The 16,080-nt window shown below is 36.3% G+C and overlaps 1 protein-coding gene and 1 long non-coding RNA gene across 9 annotated transcripts in view; one reads left to right on the top strand and one right to left on the bottom strand.

Annotated features, from left to right (window-relative positions):
• Window positions 1–16,080, top strand: part of LOC130081920 (membrane-associated guanylate kinase, WW and PDZ domain-containing protein 1) — a 115,761-nt gene that overhangs the window by 49,840 nt on the left and 49,841 nt on the right. For all 8 annotated transcript variants that reach the window (XM_056246645.1, XM_056246646.1, XM_056246647.1 and 5 more), the window contains exons 4-5: window positions 12,028–12,147; window positions 14,298–14,471. In XM_056246645.1, coding sequence (XP_056102620.1) covers window positions 12,028–12,147; window positions 14,298–14,471 — 294 coding nt within the window. The remainder of the gene's footprint in view (window positions 1–12,027; window positions 12,148–14,297; window positions 14,472–16,080) is intronic.
• LOC130081933 (uncharacterized) overlaps window positions 1–16,080 on the bottom strand; it is a 65,553-nt gene that overhangs the window by 48,584 nt on the left and 889 nt on the right. The gene's annotated exons all lie outside the window — the stretch shown is intronic.

Raw genomic sequence — 16,080 nt, forward strand, 5'->3', positions numbered from 1 at the left:
CACACACACACACACACACACACACACACACACACACACACACACACACACACACACACACACACACACACACACACACACACACACACACACACACACACACACACACACACACACACACAAACAATAACTACTGCAGAGATGCCTTTGAGCTTGTCTTTGGCTCTTCCAAAACACATATAAGCTTCATTTGGGATACTGCAACGCATTTTAAGATTCACACGTGCATTAATTATTCAAATACTTACACAGGACAGTGAACACACAAAACACACTGTTCTGGCTAGTTTTTCTCTTTATCTCAGTCTGCTGAATGAGGCAGTGCCCCTAAAGCTAGGTACTTTCAATTCCCGATGATGTCCTCACCTTAACTTTCTACACTTAGTCCTGAGAATAAGCCGTTTGTACAAACAGAGATGTTATAGATGTTTACAGATGTTTCAACTGCTGATGTGTGATCATTTAAGCCATTGTGCGGTTTGCCATCTGTTATGTTTTAACTTGCATACAACACTATATGGCTACGTTCACACTATCAATCCAAATCCGATTATTTGTGTATCTGATTAGAATCTTTTTTTGATGTTCACACATACTAAATATGATCAGATTCCACTAAGATATGCCCTAAAATCATTTAGACTGACAGTCTGAACAAGGCTTCTGTTAAAATCATGCAATATTTGGGCAAAATGATCATTTGGAGAAGTTACATTTAGCCATCTTTGATGATATATTCAAGATACTGTATCTGATTATCACAATAAGACTGATTTCACAGCGTAATTTGCCAGACGGACAGATTGGATTTTAAAAAGCTGATTCTATTATGATAGTGAACAGAGTTCAGATTATGAATAATCATCACAAGGCAGTCAAAGCTTTAAAGGACATGGATTTGGTTTGAGGAAACTGACCATGACGTCTGCAGTTATCAAAGTCCCTTAATTAAGTCAGTTCACTCGACGGCCATCTTACTAACACTTCCTGGTAGCTTTTTTTTATTTGTCACTCGCCTAATTTTTCCTATTTATTTTTCTCTGTTTTCTCATTCTTATACTGTCTAAAATCGATGGGGCTTCATACAATTACAAAAGCATGTACGAAAGCTATATTCACAACATTCCCAAACCAATGATTTGCTTTGTAATCACCAGTGTTGGATAAAATTACTTTTAAAAGTAATGCTTTATATTATTGTGCTACTCCTAAAAATCATTAATTATTATTTTACATCATTGCTTAAATGCAAAGTAACACATAACATTACTTTTGTTTTAAAGAGCCACATTTTGTATTATCAGCTTCATATCATTATCAGCATTATCATCATCATCAGACTTAAACTCTCATTGAGAAACCCATTCACACCATAGACAGGGTTTAGATTAAGTCCGGATTAGGCCTTAGTTCAACTAGGACATTTCAGTAACTTTTATAAATGTGCCTAAGAAAAACACATTACTGGTGTGCATCTTGAGACAAAAAAATGGCACTGACATATTTTAAGATATTCAAGTGTAAGTTGCTTTCAGTTAAAACAGCTCAAACATGCATTTCAGTCTGGGACTAGACTTAAGCCTTGTATGTGAAACCGTGGGTTAGACTTTTCTGTCAGTATAAGTCAAGTATACTTAAGTGTAAATTTACCCTAACCCTAAGTATATTTCTGTGAAGTACATAAAAAGTAGACTACAAGTATACTTTCTTTTTTTTTTCTTTTTTTTTTAGTTCAAATGAAGAATACTAATAGCACAGTTAATAAACACGAATAAACGTCTTTTTTTGTAAGGGTAGTGCTGCAAAAATAACTCACAGCCATCTTACTGCAACATACCCCATTCAATAATACAGATTTAACTCGCAAAAACAGCCTACAAATTACCAAATAAAGATTATTCGTACTTCAGTGCAAAATACAAGTCATTTGACAATAAACTTTCATTCACGGTGATATAGTGAATATTGTGGAATAATGACCATATATAATATAGGTGTACTGTTAGTAATAATAGCAGAGCTATTGTAATGCAGTTCTGCCAGGTGTAGTATTATAAGCACATTTTTTATTTTGTCAGCAGTTTCTTTTCATATCACATCTTTTCACTCTCTAGCTTGTTACACTTTTGGCTTTTATATGTTTCTTGTACTCTGAGACCAGCTCTGTCAGCTCTACTGATCTCAAATGCGTCGTTCAGACACATGAGCCAAATACTTTCTTATCAGTCTGCTATCTAGCAAAATGTCCAAGCTGCTCTTTTCCATACAATAAAAGTGAAAGATGGTTGTCCCTTGTCCCCAACCATTCCCTTTCATTGTACGGGAAAATACTTTTTCACTTATAAGAAAGAACGTCATGCAGGTCTGGAACGGCATATGGGCAAGTAAACAATGACAGAATTTGCTTTTTTTTTCACACAATGTAGAATAGCTGTGCAAATCACTCTGCCTGACCCTGAAGGGGCTTAAGTTTGGCTAAGTAGAGTAGACAGGAAGGCCTGCCGAGGCCTCCGGCTGGGAGCTCTAGTTTCATCTGACAGAGATGGAAAATAGCAGAGTAAACAGTCTGGATGCCTCCAGCTTGGTAGTCATACTTTACCTGTCCAATATATGCAGCAGTAATGTTGACACTAATTGGGGCGACATGAATTCGTAAACCATCACATGAATTCGTAAACCATCACACCTTGATCTAAGGTCAAAAATGTAATAAATAAATCAATGCAAATAGCCAGAGCCAAATCCTGACCTTGAGTCTGCTAACAAAAAATTAAAGCTAACGCTTTTTAGATTACAGCCCGAAAAGTACTGCGTAATGAAGACGAATTTACAGCGTAACTTTCGGTAATTATAGTGTACCTATAAAGTACTTGCATGTAAGTATAAGGGAAAAATATGTAAAGTTTGGGGAATAAAGGGGTAACAACCAGGAGAATTAAAAAAATATTTACACTGTAAGTATTATAGAACTAAGGGGTACTCAATTACAACAATTACATTTGGGAGCAATTTAGCGAGAACATTCACTGTATACTTTTTTGTAATAATTGTGTACCAATAAATACTGTATAGGGTATTTAAAAATTACAGGGTACAAATCTATGCATTTATATAGTTTTTTTATAGCAAAAGTGCAGATGTTCAAGTTTGGGCTTACATGTTTCAAGGCAAGTAAAGCTAAAACTATTGCAATTTTTTTAAATACTGGGAAAAATACTCTTGTTCCATGTAGTTACATGGTAAGTGGTGCTTGTTACCCTCTTGTTCCATGTAGTTACAGGGTAAGTACAATAAAAATAAATACACACAATCTAATATCACTGATTCAGAAACCTTTATTTGAAAAACAACTTTTTACAGTTGGTCTGAAGCGATAGTCTACAGATTAAAAGGTTTAAAATATTGTAATTTTTCTTACAAACACTTATTGTTTCACTTCAGAAGACATTGATCCACCCATTGGGATGGGTATGGATGGATTACTACAGTTCTTGCAGTTTATGTATTCCCAGAGATGTATTTTTTATTTTTCTAAAAACCTTAATTTGTGTTAATCTGAAGAAGGAAAGTCGTATACATCTCGGATGGCATGAGGGTAAAAGATGAGTAAATGGTGAGGACGTATTTCTGGCTGTACTGCATTTTCTTTTAATACATAATACAGAATAGCAAGAGAGATGATTTCTTCTTCAGATTCATCAGTGGAAAGAAAGAAAAATAAGAGGAACAAAAGGAAGAAGCCAAGCAAGAGAAACAAGGGGGGACAAAACGTGCTTCTTTCTGTCAAGACTTAAGCATTTGAAATGAATTGTTGATTTAAAAAAGCAGTTTAACCGAAAAAGAAGTATTGTAAATCTGTTTTGAATTTTTCAAATAAAGGTTTCCGAGTCGGTGATATTAGATTGTGTGTATGTATTTGTACTTATCCTGTAAATATATGGAACAAGAGGGTAACAAGCACCACTACATGAAACAAGAGTATCTTTCCCCAATATTTAAGCAAAAGTTGCAGTTGTTTTAGTTTCCAGTGCACTTTTGTTAAAAAGATTACTGTATAAATGCATAGATACAGTATGCACCCTGTAATTTTTAAATAGTATGTATTGGTACACCATTATTACAAAAAGGTACACAGTGTATGGTTTTGCTAAATTGCTCCCAAATGTAAGATTGTTGTATCATAATAGTAGAATAAGTTCCCCTTAGTTATAATACTTACAGTATAAATATTTTTTTTTATTCTCCTGGTACACTATAATTACCGCAAGTTACATTGTAAAATCGCTTTAATTACGCAGTACTTTCCGGGCTGTAATCTAAAGCGTTACCAAATGGAAAAATGGAAAATCCTTATGTTGTTTTTTAGGTAATATATGTTATGTTATGGTGAGAATATTTGGTTTATGTAATCTTTTAGCCACTGAATTGTGTGAGTTGACTTGCTGTCTCTTTGGCGAAATTCAAAGGCAAAATAATGCATGTATTCTTTACAGAGAAGGCAATCCCAGAATATCCGAAATGGGGGAAGATTATAAAGGCAGTGTCTATTTACACTAAGTGCAAATTAGCGCTAACTCTGTCCACCATTGCTTGGATAATTTACCCTTTGTACAAACAGCATATCATTTCTATTTACACTTTGTATGAATATCATCTATCACTATTTGCACTTAGTGTAAATATGATGCTATTTGTATCTGTTTACACACATGCACATGGTATCCACCACTATTCACGCTCATTGTAAATAGCATATAGCTTTTTTTAAATAGCCACTGCCTAAATATTATGTGTGATGTATTTTTATGCTTAACTTTTTCCCCTCCAGCATTTAAAAAAAAAAAAAAAGTTTCCAGCCACCACCAGCGTTTTTGACAATTTTTCATGCCCCCCAGAATATTTTGTTGTATGAATATCTGAACATGCAATATATATATATATATATATATATATATATAAAATGAACAGACCTGTTTTAAAAAATCTGTTTTATTCTAACTTCATGCGTTCTTTTTTATCAACACTTGAATGTTTTTGAAGTTTCATAAAAAGCTGAGAAAATCAGGTTTTGTCAAAGACTACATCCAGATCAGATTTAAAACGATGATCAAAATATAGATGGAGTAAATCGAGTCTATCAACACCCCTTATGCTTGCACAATCCTATAGCTCGTCCTGGGTCGACATTTCATTCAGTAACATTAGGCAGTTTTGATTTATAAGCTGTTTAAAGTTGATGGTCGCGTTATTTTACATATGCATTGTGATGACATGAGATTAAGAGTTTATAGAATCACACTTAGCAACCTGTTAACTTAGCAACATGCTATTATCAAACTCTTTTAAAATCAGTTGTGATGCTGTAAGTTGCACCTGTAGTCTGTAGTGTTTCGTTTTAAAGGGATACTCCACTTTTTTTGGAAATAGGCTCATTTTACAACTCCCCCAGAGTTAAACTGTTGAGTTTTACCGTTTTTGAATCCATTCAGGCGATCTCCGGTTCTGGCGGTACCACTTTTAGCATAGCTTAGCATACATCATTGGAGTGGACAAGACCATTAGCATTTCTAAAAAAAAAATGACCAAAGAGTTTCGATATTTTTCCTATTTAAAACTTGACTCTTCTGTAGTTACATCGTGCACTAAGACCGACGGAAAATGTAAAGTTGCGATTTTCTAGGCTGATATGGCTAGGAACTATACTCTCATTCCTGCGTAATAATCAAGAAACGTCACTGCCGTACCATGAGTGCAGCAGGCGTAATGATATGACGCAGCGCCTGAAAATAGGCCACCTTCCGTCAACACAACGGAACTATTTTCAGGCGCTGCGTCATATCATTACGCCTGCTGCGCTCATGGTACGGCAGTGAAGTTTCTTGATTATTACGCAGGAATTTCTAACTCTGGGGGAGTTGTAAAATGAGCCTATTTCCAAAAAAAGTGGAGTATCCCTTTAAATTGGTCACTTTTTAGGTTCTATCTTCATGATGATGTTGCCTAAGGTGCGTTCACAACAGTGAGACTTCTACAAAATTTCACTCAAAAGGTCCATTATTAAGTGTAGCAATGCATGAAGTCACTTTTAAACCAGGAAGTACTCTCTGTTTGTTAGTGCAGCAAAATTGTGTGACCAGCTTAAACCTGATGCGAAATCTGTGCGTGGAAATCTGTTGCCCTCATAGGCAGTGTTGTGGAAAGTTAATGTGTTACAATATTGCATTACTCCCTAAAAAAGTAACTAAATGCGTTGCTTTGTTACTTTTTATGTAAAGTAATGTTACGTTACCTATGCATTACTTTTTCTCATCTAGGAAAAAGGAAAAAAAGTAATTTTTTGGCAATTGTAAAGGCCCTTTCACACCTTAAAGAGATAGTTCACCCAAAAATGAAGATAGCCCATGATGTACTCACCCTGAAGCCATCCTAGGTGTACATGACATTCTTCTTTCAGACGAATACAATTGGAGTTATATTAAAAAATGTCCGGGCAATTTTTGCTTATTAGTATGGTTAAATTGGATCATCAAAGGTCAGCAGCAAAGACATTGGTTCATGAAGTGAGATTAAATACTTAAAGTATATTATTGTTAACATTTAATTATTGCAGGTTTGCGTAACATTCAGAGTTTTAATTTCACTGTTTTTATTCATTTTTAGGAATACTGAATCTGTTTTTATGCAAGTGAGATGAGTAAACACATGCTCAGATTTAGTCTAGATCCCCAACATATGGGGACTGGAGAGCTGTCAGTCATGGGAAGGCAAAGTAACTTGCATTACTTATTTGAAGAACTAACTCAGATATTTAAAAGTAACGTGTTACTTAGTTACTTAAAAAGTAATCTGATTACATAACTCGTGTTACTTTTAATGCATTACCCCAACACTGCATATGAGAAATTCCTAAATGCATGGATTCATGGATTGAAATGATTGGATTTTACCTGTGAAAACAGTAAATGTGACTGCTCTTTTATAAGGCTGTGGACAACAAAGCTGGTCTCTAACTCAAATGACTGCAGTATAATGACTGTATTAGAGAGTGTATGACTGTATCAGACCATTGTTACATAATGTCTGTCTCATATAGCTGTAGGCAGGAGGAGGACAGTGTGCAAATATGTGTGTGCAAAATATATTGCAATAATACATTCGATATACAGTCTAAGGGGAACACTTAAATCCCCAGCAAACATTTTAGTTTTATACTTATAATTCATTTTGAAATTAATTCACTTTATGATTGTATTTTCTGACTTGATTGGATTGTTTAATGCTCTTTATCCCGTCATGCCTCATTTCAAGTTTATAAAGAGGTCAACAGTATGCATACAAGCAGGTTTTAATATACTATTTTTAGCATGGTAAATTCATTCTCACCATACTGTATGTCTATGATTCCGTCCACCACAGACTACATTGTTTTTTAGAAGTATTTTCAGATATTTAAAGTGATTTTGTATCGATTTCAAATGAGGGCACATTAGAATAAAGCAAATATAGCTGCAGTTCAACTAAACCAAAGCCATTGAACAATAGAGATCGACTGGGGCAGCGGCGCTGAGAGAGAGTTCACATGGTCCACTGCTAAAGAAGAGCGCAGGACATAAAGGATTAAACCGCTTAAAGGAATTAAGAAACGGTCGGTCGTTTATCAATTATTCATGCAATAGAATCAAATTAAATGGCTTTTATAATGGGTAAGTAAAGAGGGAGTCTCTTTAGAGAATAGATTGCACACTGCACACATTACTCTGCTTTTGTATGATGTACAATGAACTTTCAAAATCAACTAGTTTGATTGTGTTTTAAAAAGTAAAAATGACATTTTAAACTCTTTTATACATCAGTGCTGCTAAACCGATTCGCCAAAAATGTATTCAAGTTACATAATTTTCCCTTTGGCACCATGTGTTTGTCATTCATTTGCTTTGTGCGTGCCTTGAGCATAATTTGTGGTCCTTCACCAAAGTGGAAATAAGATGTATCAGTACGCCCTGCTGAATTCCCCTGTACTCGTGTTGAAGGAAGACTTCTGCTGAGTGCGTGTTTGTTTGAGTGAGTGTGAACTGAAGTGTCACTCTTGCTGTGGGTCTGAATCTGTCATAAGAAGGACCTTGGGTTTTGCTGAGGTCAGCGTGAGGCTATTTATAGAAGGTCACCGTTATGACACGCAGGGTCAGGAACACCTGGCAATCAATTAATGAGCTCATCATTAATTCATGGAGGGTGAGAGTCCTAATGTGTTCTCGATGTCTCTGATGTGTGCTTCAATCACTTAGCTGGAGCTCTGAGAGAATTATTCACACTGAGCTTGTCTATAGTGTCTGTGAGGATTGTGATACCACTGCCAACCCTGTGAGCCTCGGGGAATTTTTGCTGATATTTGTAGACTTTCAAAATAACAGAGGGTTTGTAGAAGAGTTTTTTAGGTTTGCAATTTTAGCATATTTGTAATAGTAGCAAGCTGTTGTTTACCTCCCAAGTCTATTTCGGTGACCAGAAACATTTTTTTTTGTCTCGTATGCCACTGAATATATTTGTAACTCCACATTGCCATACCATTACTACTGTATATATTTATATTCAGATATACAAAACTGCAGCTATATTAAGTAAAACCGCAGTAATTGTAAGCTAATGCTAACTACAAAGAGATTGTTAGATAAGTGTTTATATAGCAAACAGTAGTTGTGAGTGTCAGGGTGGTTTAGTTTCGGTGTGTTTTATGCTGCCTTTACATGCTATCAGCTACAACCTCCCACTTCAGTAGTTGTGATTATGAGCTTGTTGCATTCAAGTACTTTGTTGTCGGAGAGAACAGGAATCATGGAAAACATCAGGTTTATTCTTGCCTAGTGGGGAAATCTTATTAAAGCCAAAACGATATAGACAACCATATTAACATTCACTGCACTAGATGGTCAGCTTGCTATTATCGCTGTGTATAAAACATATAATATGCTTCAAATAATTAAATATGCACTACTTAACGACAAGAAGAAACCAAACTAAGGAAGCGTTAGTTTGGTTTTCCATTGTTTCATTAAAGGGTTAGTTCACCCAAAAATGAAAATTATGTCATTAATGACTCACCCTCATGTCGTCCCAAGCCCGTAAGACCTCCGTTCATCTTCGGAACACAGTTTAAGATATTTTAGATTTAGTCCGAGAGCTTTCTGTCCCTCCATTGAAAATGTATGTACGGTATACTGTCCTTGTCCAGAAAGGAAATAAAGACATCATCAAAGTAGTCCATGTGACATCAGTGGGTTAGTTAGAATGTTTTGAAGCATCGAAAATACATTTTGGTCCAAAAATAACAAAAACTACGACTTTATTCAGCATTGTATTCTCTTCCGGTTCTGTTGTCAATCCGCGTTCACGAGTCCGCAGTGACGCTGCTGACGTAAGACGCTGCTGACGTGTTATCTGGTGTGCCCGAGTATTCGGGTTCAAATAAATATGGCTGGGCAAAAAAAATGCAAGTCTTCCTCTGTATCGAAATCCTTAGACATGTTTGCGAAGATTGTTTTGTTTACAGCGTGCGTCTCCCTCAGACTGTAAACGAAGCACTGACGCACCAGATACACGTCAGCAGCGTCTTACGTCAGCAGCGTCACTGTGGACTCGTGAACGCGGATTGACAACAGAACCGGAAGAGAATACAATGCTGAATGAAGTCGTAGTTTTTGTTATTTTTGGACCAAAATGTATTTTCGATGCTTCAACACATTCTAACTAACCCACTGATGTCACATGGACTACTTTGATGATGTCTTTATTTCCTTTCTGGACAAGGACAGTATATCGTACACACATTTTCAATGGAGGGACAGAAAGCTCTCGGTCTAAATCTAAAATATCTTAAACTGTGTTCCGAAGATGAACGGAGGTCTTACGGGCTTGGGGCGACATGAGAGTGAGTCATTAATGACATAATTTTCCTTTTTGAGTGAACTAACCCTTTACTTACTATCCTTTGTGTATTTAAACCCTTAGTTTGCATCAGTTCTTTGTCTTGTAATAATGTTTGGTTGGAAGTGTAGTGTGCTCTTGACTTTGCTGTTTAATAAAGATATTGTTCGTTCGACGCTCTGCTTCACGCATCATTCCTGTGGATTTACTACAGGTACCCGTAACAGTGAGAAAATTTCAAATAAATGTTATCTTTTCTTGTGAGCTGCAATTATAAGAAATCATAAAGATGCAAATTATGAGATGTAAAGTTGCAGTTAATAGAAACAAAGTCGCAGTTGTGACATGAAGTTGGAATTGTGAGATGTAAATGCACACCTGTGAAAATATCTACAATTTTGAGGTATAAAGATACAATTGTAAGATATAAGTCCCAATTGGTAAAAATAATTGCAAATGTGAGAAATAAAGGTGCAGTTTTGAGATACAAAGGCACAATTCTAAAAGTTCTAAACTCTAAAAGTTTATTTGATGTGTGTAGTAAATTATTTGTATACTCTATTTCCATGTCATATTTTTAACAATTCTGAGGTGTAAAATGCATAATTTTAATTCAAATAGTTGCAATTGTGAGATTTTGAGAGTGCATAATGTGAAAAAAGCCACAATTTTGAGATATAAAGATACAATTGTGAAATATAAATATTATATCAATCAATTATCAATTAGAATAAATAAAGATAATTGTGACTGTAAAATTGTACATTTGTAAAAGAGAAAAACACTTTTATGAGATATACGTAGTCACATTTATTGGAAAGTATGATTGAAATTGTGATATAACAGCGCAATCAGGAGAATAAGGTCACATCATATTATTTTATTTCATTTTTAAGAAACCAGCTTCCATAAAGAACAAATCTATTGTCTGTTTATTAGCAAATTTCCACATAAAAAACCTATAAGACGGAAGACAGATGTTTTTGCTTGTCCTTATGTAGCTTATTTTCCTTATAATATTTGCATATTGAATTGTGTTTGGATTCCTTTCTAGCATGCAGTATACAGCACAATGTTTGATCTTTCATTTCTCACATCTCACATCCGTTTCAAAGCCTGCCATCTATCCATCTCGTTACATGTCCACTGGCATGGAAGAAACCCACTCGATACCATCCAAACCGCGAGCGGCCTGCCACAATTTTACATCTGTTAAACACACAGCAGTGTGCTTGTCTTCAGAATGATCTATGCTAACGTCAATAAACTCATTGTGTATATTACTGATTATTAAATGAACACTCAGTTGCGCAAACATCCCGACATGCAGTTTGCAAATGCATAACACGTGATATGTACAGACCTTTCCTATTATACACCATTCACAACAGTATTTTTGCCCAGAATCCACTCATTTCACGTGCATTAGGCATTGCTTAATTTTGTACACACATATGCTCCCACACACACCCTTGAGGCCAGCCTTAAATTAGACAGACGCTGCATTTCCCTGTCCTCGCTCCGAGTGTCCTCTTGTCTATCTGAGATTGACGTGTGGTGGGTGTGGCGGTTAGTAATTCGGTCTAATCATTCCAGTACGCCTCTGGCTGTGTGAGCTGCGGGTGAAAATATCAATATAAACACACACACACACACTTGCAGAGTGCAGGACCTCAAGAGTGAAGGGCTGGGACTAATGCTCATGTTGTGATGTACTGGGGGATTTCGCTTATCAGACTCTTAATTAGAGATACTGAAGCGGAAAGGAGGTAGGATCTGTGCGTGTGTGTGTGTGGTATAGAGTGATAAAGAATTCGTGATTGATGTTGTGTCAGCGTGGAGCCGTTTCAAAGCCTGCGGAGAGAGGGAGGGCCGTGTCGGATTTTTGAGGCTGGATCGCTGTAATTGGTCTGGGCTGTTCATAGCTCTGTTAACTTGTCAGTCAAGGCTGGATGGAGAGGGGATAAAATGCCGTCTTAATCTGGCAGCAGACACACATACACACACACTGAGCCGAAGTGCGGGTCAGCGATCTGTCAATAACCCTTTAACTTATTTGGACTTGCTGTGTTTAACGCGTCCCTTTCTGTACAATGTCACCCGCAGGTACGACTAGACAGCCACGAGACGGCGAGATCACGGGAGTCGACTATAACTTTGTGTCCGTTGAGGAGTTCTTCTCGTTGGAGGAGTCGGGGGCGCTGTTGGAAAGTGGAAAGTTCAAAGGTCAGCCCACGTTCATGACACCATACCTGAATAATTTATGAAGAAAATAAAGTGTTACAGTGCAAATCCATTATTTCAGTTGTTCTCTGGACTCTTTTTAAGGTCGCGCATTATATCTATGGGGCTTTCTATCCAGTGTTGATCTATTGATTCACAGTTGGAGCTCCATTTACACACATCAACATGCATCAACACAACTGTTGTGTTGGCAATACTCATCTATCCAACAGCTCAAAGTTTAAAGCGATAGCTCACCCAAAAACATCATTCATCCTGTTTCTCATACAAAGATATCATGGCTTTTGAAAATAGCACACAACTTGTATAGAGCCCTTTTATCATTTTTTTTAATCCTTTTTGGATTTTTGTTGTTGAAGAAAAAATAATATTGTTCAGGAATTTCTGATAAATAATGTATTTTGTGTTCTATGCCAAAAAAGAAATCATGCCGATATATCGAGTATACTGTATATGTCTTCATAATATACTCTTGATACTCTTTTTTAATATTATATTATATTATATTATATTATATTATATTATATTATATTATATTATATTATATTATATTATATTATATTATTATATTATATTATTATATTATATTATATAGTCAGCATAACAATTTAAGTGAACAGTTTACATGAATTTCACAATTTTCTAAATTGGTTAGTATCCTATTTCTTCTGTAACATCCTTATTTTAATGGTATTTTAATGTTATATTTTCTAACATGTTTGGAGAAGCAAAACTTGATTGAGGTCTTATAAAATATCTAAAATAGAGTGATATTTCACACGAGGAAGTAAAACTGATAATAAGAGCAAGTTTAATTTACCTTCAGTTTATCTCAGTCTGTCTCATGTCTTTATGTTTGAACATAGTATTATAATTTTGTATAGTAAATTGCAGAAATGCTTACACTACTTTGAGCCACATAATGTCAGTTTACACTATAGATAAAAGCTCATTGTCCATTACACAGAAATACCCTTCAATATAGGCATTTCATGGCAAATGTATCGCAATTCAGTGTTCAGTGTGGAATTCCAAGCTCATTCCTCTCTCAGCATCATTACTGTGGGCTCTGAGACACATGTGCCTTTAGCATGTAAGCTATGGCTCTCAGGGGCAGGATCGCCTACCCCGCCTGATTAAACGAATAAAATGAATTAGCATAAAAAATGCAGACGCATTTACAAAATGCCGTAAACGCCATTCTCACCTTGCCGGCACGGCAGGGTATGATTTACTTACCACTGCAAAGGCAAGTTACTCAATCAATAACAGATGGAGATCAGGACGCGTTCAAAATCTGTACCATCCGAAGATATAATGTCACCCCTGTTGTATAGTATTCCATCCTTGAGGTGGTTTTTATGTTTTTAGAGAACATACTATAACAATATAATGGATTATCTTCTGTTTTTAAGGTGACCTTGATTTGTTGCTCCTGTTAGCTATTTGTATTGAAATAAAGCTATTGATTCACTCTGCAAGAAATAATACAGCATATCCATGGCTTTAACCACTAGCCATAAATCCCTAGAATGTAAATCCTTTAATTGTGTTTCATTTGTTCACACTTACAAATATTCAAATAGAGTAGAGAGTATGCGTATTTGGCGAAGGGAGAGCTCCAAAGTCGGAATTTGGCCCAAACCCAGAGTACTCCCCCCATATTCCTGGGTGGGATGGGAACCAGCCAATAGTGAGGAGCTGGAGGGATTCGGAAAACTATTGAGGAACATAGGTGTGTAGGCTATATATAGGCCTCCTCTTGTGCTGATTGAGATCATTTGAACGTGTTCCTCCCGAACTTTGTTAATAAAAAAAATCATTAAATACACATTGTATAATAATAAATTAAAGAGAGAGAGAGAGAGAGAGAGAGAGAGAGAGAGAGAGAGAGAGAGAGAGAGAGAGAGAGAGAGAGAGAGAGAGAGAGAGAGAGAGAGAAAATGTAACATGTTTCCTGTACCATGAGGTTAGGGTGATTCAGTGTTTTGCAGAGGATATAACTACCAACACTAATAGACCCTAAAATAAAGGAACTAAATCAACACTTCATGAACAAAATAACTTCCAAGCAGTATTATAACTGTCCCTGGAAGGCCTGAGTGAGAAGCTTCTTATATTTCCTGGATTAGGGAACTACTACGGAACCCCTCGTCCTGTTCACATCGGTCCAGAAAGCCCTCCCATCACCTACCAGGAGCACCGCAACCTGCTGAGAAACTTCCGTACCCGTAGCAAGTCCCTCAGCAACCTGGAGAAGGCAGGCGAGGAGGGCGACAACAGTGAGGAGGACTCAGGTCTATCAGGTAGGAAGAATACCTACACATCTATAGATATGTATAAGTAGATGGCTCATTCGACCGCTCCAGACAAGTCGACACGTCCGCCATCTTGGAACGGTTAATATGATGCTGTTTATCACATTAATTAATTTTCATCGAAAATGTCAGAGAATTGTGCAGTCTATGGCTGTGAAAACCACTGAGCTATAAATAACATTTCAGAGACGAGAATGTGCTGGTTTGTGTTTCTGTGTATAACACAATGTGTAATATCCATGAAGAATTATCACATTAATGATAAACTAAATGCTTAAAGGGAACTTTTATTTACCCAAACCAAAAATTTTAATTGTGTCATCATTTACTCACCCTGAAGTTTTTCCAAACCTTCCATGACTTCCATAGTATGGAAAAAAAATGGAATTCAATGGGGCACATCTACTGTTTAGTTCCCCATATTCTTCAAAATATCTTCTTTTGTGTTCAGCAGAAGAAAGAAATTCATATGGGTTTGGAAAAACTTGAGCGTGAGTAAATAATGACAGAATGTTAATTTTTGGGTGACCTTTAATGTCTATTTGCTGACATACATATTCATACATGTGAATAACTAGGTTGCAGATGCACAGTCAATGTAAACACATCCATATACAGTATAGACATCCACTGCCCCTTGTGTGTTTGTTCATTAAGTATATTGGCAATTTTGATTTTGAGAGTACAATTCAATTCAATTTAATTCAAACAACTTTATTTATCCCCGTAGGGCAATTCAGTTTTAGCCCACCAGTCGTATCAACAAGAAAAGAAGACAACACTTAGTCAAGCATTCAGAAACACTGTCAAGGACATCATATTGCATTTGGGCCCCAGAACAAAGCAAATACACAGGCCACAATACATAAACTAAGCAGAGACCGACGTTCAAGTAGATAAATAGATAAATAAATAGATAATAATACTAAGTAAATAATAAATACATAGTAAATACAGAGGTTTACGATGCCTGGCACATATCTAGTTGCCGCTGTCAACAGTATTTAAAAACCTGATGGCAGAGGGAATAAAAGAATTTCCATATCTGTTAGTAAGGCAAGGTAGCGCCGTCCTGAGGGCATCAGACAGAATTCCTGACCAAGAACATGGTCAGGATAACTCATGACCTGTCTAGCCTTCTAGAGCACCCGTCTTTTTCCAAAGGGGGTGTAGGTCTGTCAACTGAACTCCAATGATCTTGGAGCAGATTTTAACAATACTGCTGAGGCTATTCTTGTCCCCCACAGACAATCCATAAAACCAGCAGATAAAAGAAAATGTTAAAAGGCTTTCAATAAATGAATAATAAAAGTTACATAAGATCCTCTGAGATACATTGAAAGAATTTAGCTTCCACATCAAGTGGATTCTTTGTTGTCCCCGCTTAGTGATTGACTCTGTGTTTTTGTCAAACTTGAGGTTAGAGTCAAACATGGTTCCTAAGTACTTATACGTCTCTACAATTTCAACATTTTCGCCATGAATGATGCTGGCTTCTGGGTTAAAACGGTTATTTCTAAAATCAATGATTAACTCCTTAGTTTTTGGTCACATTAAAGTCCAGTAAGTTATCATCACACCAATTCACAAATTGTGA

Source organism: Rhinichthys klamathensis, unplaced genomic scaffold, assembly GCF_029890125.1.
Source record: "Rhinichthys klamathensis goyatoka isolate OS25496 unplaced genomic scaffold, OSU_Roscu_1.1 h1tg000040l_1, whole genome shotgun sequence".
Classification (NCBI taxonomy): domain Eukaryota; kingdom Metazoa; phylum Chordata; class Actinopteri; order Cypriniformes; family Leuciscidae; genus Rhinichthys; species Rhinichthys klamathensis.